At 45.9% G+C, this 19365-nt stretch overlaps 1 protein-coding gene across 2 annotated transcripts in view; it reads right to left on the bottom strand.

Moving 5' to 3' along the window:
• PRMT3 (protein arginine methyltransferase 3) overlaps positions 1-19365 on the bottom strand; it is a 2239468-nt gene that overhangs the window by 1782567 nt on the left and 437536 nt on the right. For both annotated transcript variants that reach the window (XM_069623482.1, XM_069623481.1), the window contains exon 5: positions 5416-5518. In XM_069623482.1, coding sequence (XP_069479583.1) covers positions 5416-5518 — 103 coding nt within the window. The remainder of the gene's footprint in view (positions 1-5415; positions 5519-19365) is intronic.

Raw genomic sequence — 19365 nt, 5'->3', positions numbered from 1 at the left:
CGTATCTCCATGCACAGAATGTGTAGAGCTTGTAGGATGTCCTCCGATCTGTCTGCCGGTGGTAGGGGCGGTTGCGTCGGGAGTGTAGGGAGCGGCGTGGGGTCTGGTTACTCCACACCATGCCGTTCCTAGTCGGTTCCCTCGTCGCTCTCCACATCTGCCTAGTCGGGGTCCTTCTCGTAGGACTTGCCCTCAGCGTACTTGCTCAGCACCGCCCTCAGGCCAGAAAGCTCCTCCTCAGAGATCTCTGAATCTAGCTGGACCACTGCGCCGCCCCTACTTCTCGGCCGGGGGCGACGGTCTCGGGGAGAGGAGCGTCATCTTCACGGGAGTCTTTGTAATGGGCACGAATGAGGATTCCCTCCGGGCGGGCAGGGAAACTCTCGTTTTGGTGGATGCCTCCTGGGAATCTGCCTCCGCAGCCTTCACCAGGGATGCCACCACTCCCTCAATAGACAGTTTGGCCTGGTGAAGCTGGGCCTTCACGACCTTAGGCACGTCTGAAGCCTTCATCGTGGGGGGAGGGTCAGCACCTCACACCCCCTTGCCTTTCTCCATCAGACACGATACAGCCTTCTGCCAAAGCTTACCCGGTTGCGCCGACGTCCTTTTCTTCACTGAACCGGAGCGTTGGCTCGTGGTCGACGGCGTCGGCGAAGCTGCGCCCAGTCTGGCCGATGAGGAGCCCGTACCCACTGTGCTCCCGGTGCCTGTGGACTCGCGGTGCTTTGTCTTTTGTTGGGCCCCCGTCGCCGGAGCGCCCTCAAAGGTCTTAGAAGACCGCTCAGATTTTCTCTTGAGAGAAGAACGTTGCCAGGGCTCACCTGCAGCCGGGTTCTTTGTCTCCAGCCACTCAGCAAGCCGCTTGTGATGGTCCTTCATGGTGCGGGAGGACATGTCCTTGCAGAACGCAACGGCCTCCTCCACGTGTGATTTATCTGATTGTAGGCAGTAAAGGCACCGGGAGTGCCCATCCTCCTTGAAGACGTTCTGTATTCCTCATCTTGGGCAGATCCTGAACAGAGGCGTCGAGTCTCCTATGTCTTCGGCCATGTCAATGTGGGGTAGGCCTCAAGTATCTTCTGGAATCCTCCAAGAAGTGAAGTTCGGTGAAAATTTGCCCTTGAGGGGCGTAGAACGTTCCCAAAACGGATCCCCGTTAATCGGTGGAGCTTTAGGCTCAATTGACCGGAAAAAAATTGAGAAAATTCTCTGAAAAAACGCAATATGCAGTAGAAGCTCGAGAGCTATAGCACGAGGACTCCCAACACTTGAATGTGCAGTAAAAATCTGAAGATGGCTGCCAGAGGAGGGGCTTAGGTAGAGGACAGTCATTGGCTAGGGGCAGTATGACCCAGAGACCAGTGATTGGTTATTAGTAGAAAGACAGTTCAGAAACAAAGCTGAAACTGATTTTTTCTTTACCGAGGATTCCCAGCCTGACGACTGGGAATATTCATGAGCATGTGAATCCATGCCAGACCCCATGCTGGAGAAATTACCATAAGATAACTTAATTGAAACCACCTAGTGCCAGGGATGGTTATTTTCCCTTGCAACCCGCCTATTCTAAATTCAACTTTTGTTAACTTTAAGCAACACTAGGAGTGCTCCCGGTTACCAGGAATACCATCTTTATACCCTTCTTTTTCCCTCATTTGCCTATATAAAGCCCCAATTCCTTTCCTTACATTTTCTACTTCATGCTCATCAGCCCATGTTGGTATTCTTGTTATCCCTTGCAGCTCCCTGTGGCGCTGTTGTGACCCTCGCTCTTCATCAAATTGTTCTTGTGCTTCAATCAGCACTATGCTTCTATAACCAATACTCCATTCCGCCAACTTTTAGTCCCCTATTTCTGTTTATTTCTTCCTCTCTCTTCCTCATCTCCCTTAATTCATCTTCCTCTCGCCTTTTTGCAACCTATGTACTTACATTCTTTGTGCTTCTACCTCCTCTCGTCTATTCTAATTTCCTGTTCTTTCCTTGTCTCGTACCTTCTTTGTTCTTCCCTTTGCTTGTATTCTCTTTCCTTCTCTTTATATGCTCTCTTCTTCCTTCTCCCGTTCTTCTCTCTCGAACCCCATCAATGCCCTTATCGACCAGCTTAAGAAATATTTGTCCTCCCATCCATTAATTAGGTACTGTTGTTATTCCCTTTGCTTTGTCTTTAATTTCTTTCTGCTTCCTTGCTTCTTCCTCTAGCTCGATCTATCTATCTTGCCTATCCTTTCTCTCATCATGCTGTTTACTTTCATTGCGTGGTAAATTTGCTTTCTCTGCTTTTGCTCTCTTCTGTTGTTATCCTCAATGTTATAAGCAGTGGGCTCATATGTCGGATTAACTTCCGCAATCGCGTCGCGATCCACCACACCGATAGGGAGCTGCGATCGAGGATTTGGTGCAGGACCCCGGAGATGACACCGAGTCGGTCACCAGCCGCAATCTGCCTCTGGGGGAGAGTGGCAAAATAGCATTCAATAGTGTATAACCTACACCTGCTAAGGCTCGATGTATCGGACCTGAGCTTCCCATGGTACTTCGCCTGCCTGGAGAAAAGTTATTCCAAAAAGCCCTTCACAAAGGCTTTCTCGTGACAAGCGGAAATGGCGGGAGGGTCACGGACCCTTTAGCATGCTCCACTGGGGTTCAGCTTCATAATAAGTGGCAGGGATTACATATGTAAGATGCAGTGCTGCGGAACTCTGAAGATTCACGTCTCCATCAGGCTCAAGTAAAGCCACGCATAGGATGGTAATTTTAATTGGAAGACGAGCAGTCCATGGGCCTCTCGCCCACCACTCTATGTCTGTCTCCTATCTTGATGATGTGTCAAGTATCCACGGTTGGTTAGTAAAGAGCAAACTTATCAAAACCCTTGGTGCCACACCGCCCATTTAGTAATATGCCAACCAACCACTTGTCCTAGAGACGTGCTTAACCTTATATAGGGGTGGTTCCAGGTGAAGCCATCAGATACTTGTAACCCAATAAAAAGTCTAACACCTATGGAATCTATATGTAGCTAAACCCACTAACCTATCCACATTCCCCATATGTTTTATGAACTGATATCCTATTGTGACGTCATTTATGACATGTTTTAATACTTAAGGAAATGTTTTTGATTAACATGCTGGGAGCAACAATATTTTAATACTTGTATGCTGTCCCAGCTTTGTCAGTGTGAATACAGCTGGGTTTTGCCGTGCATTTTGTCTACTCCATCATTGAGACTTGTTTGGATTGAGTTTGATACCTCTGGGCCATCTTGGGGCCTCCTCAACACTGTGATCTGAGGCATTTAGGTATGGAATTTAGGACTTTATATTTCTTATGGAACCTCTCCTTTTAGGGGGGCCAAGAGGATGTATTGGTAATGGTCAACAGACTGCCCTCCAATATGTCTTGCAGCAATGGGATTGAGACTAGCGATTTCTGAGGTTGCTCTCACCGGTGGCAAAGGAAACAATCCTTTTTCTGCTCCGAAGGAACTAAGCCAAACATTTGTGTGGCCAGTGACAGAGCATGAACAGATCCCATTTCGTCTGGGGGAGAATCACAGAGAAGATCATCATCTGGTTCACCATCCCTTGGCACTAGGTCATCAAATTTGTATCCACGCCGTTGGTGTGCCCGCAGGCATCCCCTTGGGAAACGTCATCCTCAGATTCCGTGTCTGTGCAGTTGTGCAAAAGGACAGGTGGCAGTTGGTCCCTGGGAGGGTGAGGAGGTGCATTGAGTGATGCAGATGGGCATTGCTGTTGAGACATAGATGGACCAGGCAGCCTGTGCTATAGCTCTGACACCAAGGACTGCAGAGTTGTCAAAATGTCCATGGAAATGTCTCTAGAAGGTCCCAATGGTGGAGGAACTTGGTTTGGAGGCAGACCAGCTGGAGTGGTAGGAGATGCCCTAATGGTGCTGAAACTGCCTTCGGGGAGGCATGGCCTTAGGACTAGAATGTACCTCCATATCATCGGAAAACACCCCTACTGTTCCTTGAAGTCTTTGTCAAGGCCACGGTGAAGAATCACAGGTGGGAACGCAGAAGAACTCATAGTGGGAGTCACATCAATTGCAAGAGGAAAAGGACATGGAGGCCTGGTTAAGGCAGCCAGGGCCGAAGGCAATTGCAGTGTGCATGCCGTGGACAACGAGGAAGTGGCAATCATTGATGAGGCATGCAGCAGCTGGTACGGAGGCTTAGCAGTCGACAATGTCATTGACGGAGTAGAAGGTTAGACTTTGTGGATCGTAGGTGGAGTCGCGGCAGAAAACTTGGTCTGGGTTCGTCGACGGAGTCATGGACAAAGACTTGCCGCCTTGGCTCGTCAACAGAGTTGTGGATGAGGAACTGCCTTGGGCCGTTGACTCATAGACAAGGACCTGACCTGCTTCGACGTCAATAAGGAGTGCTTTTTTTACGAAGACGCAGAGGTAGTCCTTGACGCTGTGGCATTCCTGGCTGAGGTCGACTGGACCTTTTTTGCCTTTCTCCCATGGGAAGTATCCTTGTGTGATCTCGACCTCTTGGAAGAGGGAGTACGTTGGATGGGCCTGCTCTGTCTGAGGGAGGCATGACTTTGGACAGAAGCCGAGTCAAAGGCCCCACAGCATCATCGAGCCATGTCACTAACCTTTGGTGCCGGTCCCGAAGTGTTTTTATTAGAAAACGAATGCCAGATGGAGCAGTGTTGGATGTTGTGGGCTGGATAGAAGCAGTAGAGGCAATCATTGTGGAGATCTGCCACTGAGACATTCTTGAGGCCACATCTGGCACAGGCCTTGAAGAGACCTCTATCTGATGTCCACCATGTTGGATGATGCAGGCCTCGCAGCAGAAAAAGTAGAAAATCCACTCCAACAGTCAAGGGAACACTAGCAACCCTAGATGACATTCACAATATCGAAGAAACAAACATTTTTATGCAATAAAGCAGGACAAACGTTGAAGAATAACGAGAGAGATTTCTGAGGACTCTCAACACATAACGTGCAGAAAGAAATGATCTGAAGATGGCCTGGAGGGGTGGAGCTAACAAAGCCCTTTCTATTGTCTGTGGGGAACTATAGCCCCAAATGACTATACTGGAGCACTAAAGTGACTATAGTTTCAATTTTAAAAATAAACTGCTCTATGTTACCGGGGATTCCCAGTCTGATGACGGGGAATATTCATACAGCATGTTAATATATGAAAGATTCAATGCTGGAGAAATGTTTTGTGAACTTCTTGATGAACAAACATACATACAAACGACTCGTGATTTAAGCAGAAAACCTAGCCACGATCTTCTCAGATGCACTGCATTAACAAAAAACCTTTTTGCCAAATATGTGCGACTACAGTCTACACTAGAGAAACAAATATCCTTTCAAATACATAATTGATCTATTACTAGACAGACTTACCAAACTGGAGTAAGAGATCATCTTGCAAAACTGGCTTTAAATAATCTTCGTTGTCCCAAGGAGTTGGACCACATACAGAATTCACGTATTCAGCTGTAGATTTCTTAAAAAGACAAATTAGAAAATAGTACATTAGCATAAAATGCTAACCTGAACATAAATCAACATTGTTGTTGGTACTTCTTTTTTTGCCAATCGGTAGGTGAGTCTTCTGGTACCAAAGAACAGTCAACAAGGTGGCACAGTTGCTAAATATTCCAACCTGCTTTAAAACTGACAAGACCATAACAGTTCAAGATTGTAGTTCATGGAAGAGGCAGCAGGGTAAGGGAAATTGGTGGATGTTGGCACGGGGTCAGCGATTTGTTAAACACAATTGTACATTTTGTTGTGCTTAACAATAACAAGATTGAGTTTGAAAGCATCAATTTGGCGGCAGTGTTTGGAAATAACCATATTTTTGAAAAGGCACAAGCTAAGTACTGTGAACAAACTGTACATTCTGTTGCTTTTTTAGGGTACGGGTAGGTCAGGTGGATGAAGAGGTTTACTTCAACTCGGCTTTTAGTCACGACCTAAGCAAAACACTGGTGAGTCCTGCCTTCTCAGGGGAAGGGGCAGAAGTAAAATAAATTAAAACAAAAACCAAAATTTCTGCAGGCACTGCCTCGAGACTGATTGCTCCCTGGCCCCCCCAACCCTGCATGAAAGCCGCAGGGGCAATCCCTATTAAGCCCCCACTTCTCAGATCAACGCAGGGGCAGACAGGGTTCTCTGACACTATTTGCCCCCTCAAAAAAATTAAACACAAAATGAGTGGTTGCTCATCTAATCCTCCAGTCACCTCCCATATTTGTCAGTCCGCTTCCTCTGCCCAAGCACAGACTGCAACCTCCCATGGGATCCCCTCACAGCCCACTGTCAGTTTTAAGGAAAATGGTACAGCTGTTTTATCATGGGTCTGGTACCCATCAGTGTCTTAAACCGTGGCAATGGATCATTTGGGTGACCAGTGTGTCAGACAAAAATCCCTGATGAATGCTAATTAAGGTGGATGCTTAGTGATAAAAACTTCAATTAAGCATGGTGGGAGCATTTTTTTGACAAGGCACCCAAGTAGCTACGCATACCAGCGCATTTTCTTAACACCTTGCAGATCAGCAATGTGCATGCCTATGTCAAACACTAGCTATAAGCAGATGGCTGTAACCACACAGTTTTAGTTAGACTGCTCAGCTCACCAGCATTTGGTGGCTGTCGCCACCCTGAACTTTAGTTCACAATTGTGTGAACCCCCATACCTGTCGCCAAAAAGGAACTAGTTACCTGTAAATCCTGTTCTTCAGCATGGATCTTAGATGGATTCACATGCTCATGAATATTCCCCGTCGTCAGGCTGGGAGTCCTCAGTAATATTAAAGCAATATTGCCTTAAAGATGAAACTACATGTCGCTTCTATAGCCTATTGCGGTCACTTTGGTCATACTGCCCCAGCCAATGACATTCGTCCTCCTAAACTCCACTCCTGATGGCCATCGTCAGATTTGGTCATGCACGTAAAGCGGCAGTAGGAACCAAGAAGAGCCAGAGAGCGGAGGAGGGAGGGATTGCATGTGAATATGCAAGACCCATGCTGGAGAACAGGAGTTAGAGGTAGGCAACCAGTTCCTTATCCAGCATGGGGTCTTACATTTTGTAGAGCACTCCAAGGATACACAGAGATCCAGCGAATTTACAGCCAAGCATTAAAAAACACAATTGGACACTTTTACCCCATCTCCAGGCACTGTGTTATTGCAGTACGTTGATCACCTACTTATAGCAGCAGATACCAGGGAAGGGTGTATGGACTGCACTACGCGCCTGATCGAGTTTCTAGCTCCCTTGCGACACAAGGTTTCCCCAAATAAGCTACAACTGTGTCAGAAGCACGTCATTTATATAGTTCATGTACTTACTAAAGGAGAGAAAAGATTGCACCCTCAGCGGATACAAAAGATGCTTAACATACCAGTACACAGCACACAAGACGCTAGAGGATTTGTGGGGGATGACTTCATTCTGTAGACAATGGATTCAGAACTTTTCTTTGTTAGCTAAGCCCTTACTGGAACCTACTACTAACACTACTCCTGTTCCTCACCTCTCCCCTGGACTCGGTCTCATCAAGAAAGCTTTGAGGCACTCACCTTTGCGCTATACGACTCTCCTGCATTGGGAATGCCAGACTATAATAAATCAATTTCTCTGTTTGTGCATAAACTAAATGTGCCTTGTCCCTACTAACTCAACCAAAACGGGAGAAAAATAGGACATGGGTTTTTTTCGACCAGCCTAAACCCAGTGGCTAAAAGGAGGGCAAATTGCTTAAAGGGGTAGCGGCTGCTGCCCTTTCTGTGAAACAAGCAGAAACTATAGTATTGGGCCATTCTTTAACTTTTATTGTTCCCCATCCAACAGATATTCTCCTGAACCGAACACGAATACAGCATTTAACTAATGCATGGCTCACTAGGTATGAGTTGGCCCTGTTTGCACCAAACATTACTTTGCGAAGATGTAATACCCTGAACCCTGCCACCTTGCTGCCCCTCCCTTCTGATGAACTAGATGTCTTGCATGACTGTATACTAATAAGAGACATGGAGATGAAGGGATGTGTTGATTTTACCGATGTTCCATTAGACAAGCCTGACGGCATTTTACATGTTGATGGTTCTTGTTTCAAATTACCCGATGGCTCATCCACTGCATGCTTATGCCATAACTACATTAAAAACAGTTAAAATAACTGATCACGTGGGTAAAGGCAATGTGTTTGCGGACGCAACTGCAAAAACTACTGACCAGATCCCTCACTCTCTTACTTACGTTTCCTGTCCACGCACAACAGATCATGCCCCTTTTGAAAATACAGTTCACACAATTGTCAGTTTCCAAGCCGATGCTGTCAGGAATTGAAACAATAGGAGATTGATGGAGATTTTGTGGATGGGTGTTGGGTGGACAGGGGAAACAAAAGGAGATGGATGTTATGAAATAAATACGTACCTCTGATGGTATCAGTTGCCCATTAAGCGGCTTATATAGGGATGTACGGCATGATTCATTTATTAACTACACTTTGGAGTAACCCGAATACTCGCAAAGCAGCAATAGAATTTTGTAAACAGTGTAATATGTGTGCCCACACACAATGTTGGAAAGGCAGAAGGAACACCCAGGGTCATTTTGGTCCCACAGATTTACCGTTCGAAGCACTGCAAATGGACTTTGTAGAATTGCCTCCCTGTCAGAAATACAATTATGTTTTGGTAATTGTCTGTATATTCAGTAAATGGGTAGAGGCATTTCCCTTGAGAGATAATGCTGCACTGAGTACAGACAAAAACCCTTGTCAAAGAATATTTTCCAAGCTATGGTCTGCCCGGCTTAACATGGAGCACTAATGGTTTTCTTTTTGTGAATAGGACAAGGCATTGGGTATAAGGCAAAAGTTGCATGCAATATATCACCCACAGGCGGCAGGTTTAGTGAAACGTTGTAATGCCACACTAAAAGAACTATCTAAAGTTTGTGCAAGTGGCAGCTTGAGCTTGTTGGATGCCGTACCATAGCTTTATTCTGTATGAGAACTGTTGCACATTCTGGAGTGGGTTTGTCCCCCTATGAGGTTGTTATGGGTCACCCAGCCAATGTGTGGGGCTTGCCTCACCCAAGAACATTCTCTAATGTGCCTTATCCTTTGCTGATTGACTATTTTAAGGAGCTTGCTAAAGCATTGTCCATTATTCATAAACAGGTCAAAGACTGTCTACCCAAGCCCTTGGAGGAGCTGGGACACTATCCTGCCTGGCGACTGGGTGCTGACTAAGAACTTTCAACGTACCTTGGGTCCGCAACCCAGGTGGAAAGGGTCATTGCTGGTGCTCCTGGCAACACAAAGATCGGTCAAAGGTGACGGGCACAGAAACTGGGTTCATGCCAGTCATGTGAAGAAAGCACCTCTACCCCTTCTGCCACACGAACAGCCCAAGAACGGATGTGTTGCTGCACCACCTGTCTTTTCCCCTGTAGAAACGTCAGCTGGGAAAAAGGAACTTGGATTGCTTTCTCCAGCTAACGTGTGCCCAAAAGACGTTGTGGGGCCAACAGAGGGGCCACACTATAATTTGAGACCAAGAAAAACATAATGACATTTTCAATGATAAACTGATTTCGGAAAACTCTCAGGAGAGAGCAGCTACCCTGGTGGTCAAGACTGCCAACCTTAAAGGACTACCCAGGGGTGAGGTATTTTGGACACTACTAAAATATTTTTGCCGCCTCCACGGATACATTGCCTCTCAATTGTTTTCCTCATGACCAAAGACAATTGCCCTACAAAAAATGACGTATTGCGTACTGATTGAAAATGGTATCGCTCCAGATTGTGCCTTTTTTCTTGTTTTTGGATCCTGCTTGGTGCTTTTGTATTATCCGATATGTATTTGGCCCTTTCGATAAAACCTACACCTGTACCCTTTCCTAATCTTCTTATGGAAACTTTACCCCCTGACAAACATTATCACTGTGAATTAATTAGCAGAAATGTGTTTGTTATACTTATGCATCATACACACAAAAGAGTTCAATGTGACAATTGTTATGTATGCTTACAGTTTCCTGCCTTTGTAGATGAAGGGCTCCCACTGCAATGGTTACCCCTCCTGTTCTTTACTTCATATTATGCTTTACACGTGGCTATATTACATATAGAAATTAGAACTATATTTAAAGGAATAGCCCAGGGAATATGTCCCCTATGCTTCCCGTTCATCCTCCTCTTCTTTGTATGCCCAATTACAACAGCAAGTGCTGCACAAAGGAGCCTGTGAATTTTGTATTCTCCCAAACACAACTTTCCCTTTGTCAGATGTGTTTACTCCTTTTTTCTCCCATGCTGGCCTGCTGACTGCGGCTGCCCTGGTTCTACCTACTACACAGCTAATGGATAATAACTCCCATTCATTTTCGATCCCTTCCCTGCATATCCGTGCCTCCAATATAACAAGGGCTGTTTGTACTGAGAAGAATGGTTCTAAGTTCCTAGGATATAGCACCAACTGCAACATAACATTCACCATTCCTAGAGATGATAGCGATGTTCCCTTTTATGTTGGCGACTCAGTGTATTTAATTTGTGGGCTTAACGCTTACACTTGGCTACCTCCCCATTGGAGTGGCCGTTGCCATTTATGATTTGTATTTCCAGCCATATTAGACCCCCTTTTGTTGACAACCCTACCAGGCATAGCAGAACTGTTATTCAGGACAATACTGGTGCACAGCTATTTGGCAATCTCATCCAAGCAAACATCCCCTGGTTTGGCACTGTCATAAACTCTAGGGATATCCGTCTCCTGGCTAGATTGTTAGAAGCAACCATTAATGAAACCACTGAAATATTGAGTAACATTTCTGGAGAATTACAGGCGGTACGTCTTGTGGCTCTGCAAAATAGGTTGATTTTAGATATGATACTTGCAGAAAAGGGAGGTGTATGCAAAATCTTAGGGGCAACTTGCTGTGTCTATGTGCCAAACACCTCCACTTCTGTTCGCGAAGCAATAAAGAAGTGGCATGGTATTGCTGAATAATCCCACGTGCCCATTGGCACATGGGATCTTACCAGTTCCTTTTGGTCCATCATCAGCTCTTTTGGCTGGAAAATTAGTGCCTTCCTAATGATTGTCGTCCTATTTATCTTAGGTGCCGGTTTTCTTCTACATTGTCTACCTGTTTGCTGCCAGGCACGTGCCCGGTTGCTCGAATCTCCCGTTTCATCTGTATCTGTTAGTAATGCATTAATAATACAAGATGTAGCAATACGAGAAATAATGGCTATTGACATTAGCACAGAGTGTCCTTTCTCTTCCCAACCTGTATAGCAGAACTTGTGTTTATAAGATACCATATATAGTAGAACTGGTGTTCAAAGGGCCGTTTGTGGAAAAATATATTTTATCATCACCAGTTCTCAGTCTATAATGTGTCACACAACAGTTTTTACTTGTGGCCCACAAGCAACAAAACTCCCAAATGACCTCTATGTGTAGGGTTACAGACACTGTTGTCGGGCAACTGGCAACTAAGTAATAGTTTGCAGTCAAAATAGCATATATAAATACCAGTTGGTAACTTCCCCCTGACCTCAGGCCAAGTACAGAAAGGAACACATGTTGAGCCTCCCACTGTATGTCTATTTGTATTTCACTATAATTACTCATCAAACTTTCTGTTCACCCTGCCAAGTGATTTTTCCCGCAAAGACCTTTGTGTTATTTTCGTGCTATGGTAGCACAGCTGAAATAATAGTATTTAAGCATGGACCATTGTAAGTAAAGCCAGATAGCCCTAGCAAAAGCATATGTTATCGCCTCTCTCCACGCGAGTGCTTTGTTTGATGTAAATAAATGTATCTATGTGACTGTTATTTTGTGAATGTGTCTCATTCTTGGTTTATATTCCAGGTTGGAAAAACCCTTTAAGAGCAACAAAGCTTTACTCCAGTGTGCACTTTTTTACACTATTTCCTCATTCCCGTCTACCCATGTTTCCTGTAGTGTCCCCCAGGGATTGTCGCTGTCAACGCTTCTTGTTAACCTTTACCTTCAACCCCTAGTAGACCTCATATATGAACATTAGGTGCCTTTTTATGCATACGCAGACGACAGCCAGCGGCTCTATTGCCTGGACTCACCATCTAAACTGAGAAACTCTCACTGCAATTGGTGAATGGATGGCCAGAACTGGCTCAAGTTAAATGATGAAAAAACAGAGATCCTGTTGGTTGGCCCGTTTCTACTGATGTAGCCTGACTACAGATTTCTGACCAGACTCTTTTGGACCTCGTCCCAAACCTTGTAATTTAGTAAAGAGGCTAGGTGTTAAATTCCTACCATTAAGCTCTAGAGAAGCTCAAGTTTCATCCGTGTGTAACTCAGGATTTTTTTAAGCTGAAGATATTGAAGAACATTTTAGCTTTTCTTATGACTGAGCTTCTTGCGACTGAGCTTCAGACCAAAGGAGTGACTACATCCATTATGGGATCTTTGGATTTCTGTAATGGAATCTATGTTGGCCAGCCAGCCTTTCCACTTCAATGTCTGCAGCTCTTACGAAACTCTGCCACTTGCCTGGTCCTGGGTGCGACCAGGCTCTCCAATTCCTGCAGCCTGTTACAACAGCTTCACTGGCTCCTGGTGAATAGTTGTATTAAATTGAGGATCCTCTGCATTGTGCATCGTGCAATCAACAAATCGGGTGCCAAGTATCTTCAATCCAAATTGGTCTCTTATATTCCTGCTAGGCTGCTTCGTTCTGCCTCTAAGAACTTGTTGACAGTTCCCAGTTATCGCAGACCTCGGGCTGGAGGCCGTTCGTTTTCTGTTCTCACCGCCTCTCTGTGGAACTCTCTTTCACTTCAGCTTCGCAAAGCTACTTTTCTTGGTTTCCGCAAAGCTCTCAAAACGTACTTATTTTGAGGTTCTTTTTTTTCTTTCTCGCCATTTCCTTTTCCTTTCAAGGGGGCGCCTGCCTGTCATAGCGCCTAGATGCCTTTGGGCCTGTGGGCCGTAGTCAGCACTTTACAAATATAATTACATTATCTTGCGGTGTTGAGTGTGTTGATGACCCGTAGCAACTGAGTGTTGTGAGAGAGGTGGTTTATCCTGCCCCTCCGCAACACGGATTAAACTTGTGTTGAAGGGTGGGGAAGACGCCCCCCCTTCTTCCCAACTACAGTCTGTGTTAATCACCTACTAATTACTAACATGGAAAGTATGTAACTAGACCCTATTAACGTGCAAAGGCTCCATTTTGGATCATCCGCCAGACGCCATCTTTTACTAGGCCTGAAAATGATCTCTAAAAATCTGTCTCTCCCTCTCCCCCTGCTTGCCCTTCCACACAACCAGCCCAAGTCCCCCACCCCACTGCCTCCTGCCAGCTTCGCACAAACCCTGTTCTCACGGAAGTTCAGCTATTCATTGATGCAAACTTCAGTGTCATCCTGGAACAGATGAGCTAATTTGCACTGTGTGAAACCAGAACAGGCCTCCGCCTGAGAGCCCATCCTTCTTCACTAATCTGCTCGAGACCCTTCTGATCCCACCCTGCTAAGCTGTAAACTACCAGGCCCATGCTCCTCTGCTCTTTGATACAGATACACATCTGGCCCCCTGTAGTGACCAAACGAAGACACCCCGAGACCCCGGACCCCAGACACTCATATATTCTTTCTAATCCTAACACTTGTCTATTCGTACCATGAAGCATTAGGTTGACCAAAACCTCCAAGGTGGGCACCCGGGACAGGGATTCTAGGTTTATGGGTACCGGGGTGCAGAGGGTACGAGGCCTGTCTATAACTTGTCTATGAACTCTGGGATGCACCCAAATTCCTACCTGACCTTATAAGTGGCATTGGTAGCTGTCGCAAAGAGCTCGATTTGAGGAAATACCCACTTCTTGAAGAGACAAGACATGTGCTTGCTGGAGCTCACATTCGTAGCAGGACAGCAGCTCCTTGGTTAGAGTCCACAATGGTGTTCTGAACGCCCGCCAGGTGAAATGTGTTGAGAAATATCTGTTGAGCAATGGCCCAGTGCCAAAGATTCCGCACTTCCCGAGAGAGAATGGGAGAGCGCGTCCAGCCCTGCTTCCTGATGTAAAACATGGTGGTGGTGTTGTCCGTGAAGACCTGCAACACCTTCCCCTGGAGTTGAGGCTGAAAAGACTTGATAGCCCAGAAAATTGCCTGTAGTTCTAGGACGTTGATGTGCAATTCCTTTTCTTCCGGTAGCCAGAGGCCTCTGGCGTATGAAGGTCCTGTGTGGGCCCCCACCCCTTCAAAGAGGCGTCCGTCGTGATTGTCACCTGATAAGCTGGTATCTAAAACAGAGCACCCTGTGAGCGATGCAGGAGAATGGACCATCACTGCAGGGCACGACTGAGGGCGATATTGTCATTCCAGGCACCGGTGGCTTGATGCCATCTGTCATCCAGAAACTCCTGAAGAGGTATTATCTATACTCTGCAAAGGGGCACCAGATGGATACAGAAGTACATCAACCCCAACAGGGAATTGATGGACCGGACTGTGCAACGAAAAGCAGTCAACAGCCGTTGGACCTTTCTCAGGATGGCATTCACTCTTTCTTCCGAAGACTTTAGGTCGAACAGCAGGGCTTTGAACTGGTAATGTCTTCCCTGAATGACAAAATGCAGGGACTTTCGGTGTTTGCTTTGAATGGGGATGTGGAAGGAAGCATCCTCCAAGTAGGAGGGTCGCCAGGAAATCGCCTTCCTTCAGTTAATCGAGCACATGCTGCAACGTGACCATCCTACATTTCTGGAACTTAAGGTATAAGTTGAGGCGTCTCCACCCGCCTGACTTCTTTCACACCAGAAACTATCTGGAGTATATTCCGGAGTCTCGGAGGCACAGAGACTGGCTCTAGTGGACCCTTGATTAGCATGGCTTGAAACTCCTTTAGTAGAAGCGCTACGTGCTGTTCTTGTCTGCCAAAGAGAGGGATGGGAGGGCATTTACCTGGAATTCCAGAGTGACCCTGTTGAAGGATATCAAGCACCCATTTGGCTGTGGCAATGTTGTGCCACCGGTTGACAAATTGTGATAACCGACCTCCCACTCGGGTGCGGCGTGGGCCCTGTGTTGGGTCAGGCTTGCTTTGGCATCTGCGCTCTGGATGCTGGAGCGCAACGACCGTGGTTGCCACGTCTGTCTGTAGGCCTAGGGATGTCCCCTATATGCCCCCTGACTGGTTGAATGGGAGGGCTGGCAATAGGGTATGGTGAACCCTTTAGAGGACCTCAAGACTTTCCCTTTAGAGGATGGCCTCCTCTGTTCGAGTGCCCAGTGAATGTGCTGTCTTGGTGTCCAATTTTATGGCCAACAGGGTATCGTGAACCGCATTCCCTTAAAGGTTGTCACCATCAAATGCCATGTCTACCACCTTCGTCTGCACATCTGTGCAGAAGTTGATGGCCTTGAGTTAATCTTGGCTGCGAGGGCCACTCCATTGCCCATCTGCCAAAATCTTGAATCTATGACAACAGTAATCGCATGGTCGGAGGCTACCTCTCCCTCTTGGCACAACGCTAGGGCCTTGGCCTTCGTGTCCTCTGGGAGGAAGTCGAGGATGGGATCCACCTTATACCAAAGCTGTCAGACCTTGAGAGAATAGCTAAAGCCTAGGCGGGCTTGATAGCAGACGCTGCCGTCGTGATGATGCACTTCCCAGTCGCATCCAGCTTCTTACCTGCCTGATCTTTTTTCCAGCTGCAGCAGAGAACACTGAGTCGGTGATGGTCGAGATCGGAGGCACTACAAGGCTGTGTCCGGAATCGGGTATTTCTGCTACAAACAATCCTTTTTTGCTGGGGTCGTGCAAGGGGTCTTCAGGACCAACAGGCCATCCTCCCAAATGTCATCCAGAAGAGGAACTGAAACAATAGTCCTCTTGGAGGATTTCCATTGCTCGAAAAGGAATCCCTTCCTTTTTCTACTCAGGCATGAGGTTAACAGCTTCGTGGCCTGTGAGATCATTGAATGAAACAAACCGATGTCATCTGGCAGAGAATACCTGGAGGGCAGGGTACTCCGAGACCCCCGGCCGGCCCATAGAGGCGAGGTTTGCTCGGAAGTACTTTAAGACGAGATAGCTGCACCCTTGAGATGGATGGGGGTGCAGATTTATTACTCCTACACTAATCAATAAGGAACATTCAATGGTTTGGCAAAGGGAGTCCGTTTAATGACAAGTACAAAAAACGGGGAGGCATGGATATCAGCAGTGATGCGATCGTCCTTCTCGCTTCAACTCCAACGAACTTCATACAAGTTGTAACATTTATACTCAAAACTTGTCATAATTGATGTGTAACACTCAAAAGTTAACATGCAATTCTATTGGTTAGGAAAAGGTAACTTTACTATAGGTACTATATCTGTATATGGTAACAGAGTGAGGGGATTGGGTAAACACTGTCAGGTGGGCGTCTAAGCCCTTCCTTCAAAAATGACTACTGTAGACGTCACTAAAAGTATGACGTCTCATTGGTTCTACTAACTATAGGACCCTAGATTATTTGGTCCATTGCGATCGGGTTGGCACCAACCCCATGCATACTTTTCCACTTCGCTTAGCAGCACGGAGAATGGTCAGCCAGGTGTGGGGTGCCCCTTCATTACCCGGCCTTCCTCCAATTATGGTTACAATCAATCACTACTTTAATAGCCATGTGTCAATTAGTTCACTGTGGTTGGCCTCGAAACTGCATCTTCTGTCCGGAAAGGTTCTGATATCTCTGCTTGGTCCGGTGCCAAGCATAGGTGTGAACCCATGCTTCTTCTTGCTCGGCTGGTCACGTGATTCCCACACCGTGAATTTGTCTTGTTTCTCTCAATTTGTGCATTTGATTTTCGTTTCACCCGCCGCCTGCCTTCACCTTCTTATCTCGATCCTTCAGAGGCAGGATATTATGTTCTTAGTTTCAATTAAAAGTAGCTACTGTTCATAGCTTCTATTGGTATGACCCTGGCTTCCCTGGCACAAGTTGCCTCTGCTGAGTTTCGATTCTCTTCTCGTTTTGCTAAATATGAATCCCTGCTCATTTGGCCTTTAGTAACCTGGGTTGGTTCTGCTTCGTTTGCAAAGTGGAAATATACTTATAATAAGGTAGTTCGTTTGAGGTAGATTATGTATAATGGCACTTGCCACACTACTTTTCTACTTAGCATAGCAAGCCGCACTGTTTCCTTAGCTTTCTTGCTGTTCCAAGCATATTTACAGTGTAAACTGGATGAATATCTTCATCTTGCTTACAGCTTGAACTTGTATTTCAACATCGTTCTCCCCCTTTGGGTTCAAGATATCTTTATTCATGGCCTTTTGTCTCTGTGTGTCATTCTTTGGTTGTAATTTCTTCAATCTGCACGTTATTCCGGGCCCTCGTGACTTCACCATTCGTCTTCCATTAAGGCCTTTTTGGTTTCTTACGGGACAGTACTTAGGCAATCTTCATTTCGTTTCATTTACCGGTAGGGTTTCCTCAATGGATACCTTACTGTCCATGGTTTTCTGGGTATCAGTACTTCAATAAGTGTTGCTCTTCTAATAGGCACTGGGCAGGGCCCCACTGTGGCTCTCTGCTGGTCTATTCGCTCATCATATGTCACATATTTTGGTGTGAATGTTCCTGGAATTTCAGAATGGGCGACTGGAGTGCAGGCTTTTATTTGGGACCTCCTCTACACTCCCTCCTCTGGGCGATTCATCAACCACTTTCACTTCCGTCTTTGGATTCATCTTACTCGGTTCTTCTGTATTCATCTTCACTCCATCGCGTGGGTTCATGCCTTCTTCATCCTCCGGATCTGTACATGACAGTTTGAAGAAGTGTCTCTTTGGAGTCCAGATTTTTATTACTCCTTTCAGGCTTCCTGCTGTCCTTACATGTTCGTCCTTATTCCATGTGATCAGTTGACATTGTCCATTTGGGCTGCAATAAACCCATCTTCCCACATAATTTCTGTGCTTCCTGGCATAGAGAAACTTTGTTCCTTCTAGTGCGTGAATGCTGGTCTTCACAAAGTCTCTTATTTCTTCATCAGTCAGGTCTTTGGGCTTCCATCCTGGCTTGACATCAATCATGATTTTCATCCCTATGGCTTTTTTTTTTAGCAGTCTTCTGGCACTGAGAGATTATTATCTTGATAACACAAAATCCTAGCAATATCATCACTAGCAGGGCTCCCAAGAATTTGAATGCATCTGCCATCCACTGTGGGACTCATGATGTCATCATCAACTCCATCGATCATCTGGCTCTGCAGAATGTCAGCATACTTATAGCTTCTGTTAAAGTTCCATTTTCCTCATTGTGAGAAGGTAGAATGTGCAACATGATTCTCCCATTTTTCACAAACTCCTCCATCCATAGCGGTGATCATGTCAAGGACATATCTGTTCTGGAGAGTCATCAGTCGGATGGCTCTTAGCTCTTCCTTGATTGCATTGAATCCTTTTATGGCCGTGTTGATGGTGTGCAGTAACTCCCATCTGGTTATCTGTAACCATTTAGTATTTACTCCAACTTTGATTCTAGGCACGAAAATCGTTGTGAACACTGATGAGGTGAGGCTAAACAGCCTGTGTTCATATGAGATTGCATGAAAGGCTTCTTCTGATTTAGCAGAGAAGTAATTATCTCTCTTCATTCGAGTTAGCAGTTCCACAGATCTCTTCTTCATCAGATGAGCATCTGCTTTCGGGAAACTGTCAATATTCGGGTCACTTTTCTGGATCACTAATGCTGGAACGTGGACACTCACTATTGTGCATATACCTCCCCAGTCTCTTGGCAGTCTGATGTATGCTTTAGATCCACATTCCCAATAATTATCCATAATTACGGCAGTGCCATGAACCATTCCTGGAGCATCAAAGATTCGTCCACAGTTCTGATTCTCTCCCATCTTTCTCATACCATTGTTCCTGAAGCACAATTTTGAGCTTTCCAGTGGTACTATCTGTAAGGGTCCTCCTCTGTCTTCGGCCCATGTCAGTAGTTTTGCAAGCTTTGGCCATAATGGTTTGCATATCCTTGGTGAATTTTCAATTGCCTCCTTGCAGTCTCCGAGGACCTTCCATGGTCTGCAGATTACTACTCCTTTCTCCCATCCGTCTGGTGAAAGCACTGTTCCCTAAAACTGCATTTGGCCACTGTTATTCCAACTTCGAGCTTCTTGTGGAGTTTTTCCTTGGACATTTAGTTTCGGGTTCACTTCCCATCTTATTTCTGCTCCCTTAACTCCAGGTTTATCGTACTGATTAAATGGTTCCTAGTATGAGCTCTGTTTCTTGTCTTAATGTCTTGAAGAT

Source organism: Ambystoma mexicanum, chromosome 11, assembly GCF_040938575.1.
Source record: "Ambystoma mexicanum isolate Mex_15411 chromosome 11, UKY_AmexF1_1, whole genome shotgun sequence".
Taxonomy (NCBI): domain Eukaryota; kingdom Metazoa; phylum Chordata; class Amphibia; order Caudata; family Ambystomatidae; genus Ambystoma; species Ambystoma mexicanum.
This window is presented reverse-complemented; position numbering and strand designations above follow the sequence as displayed.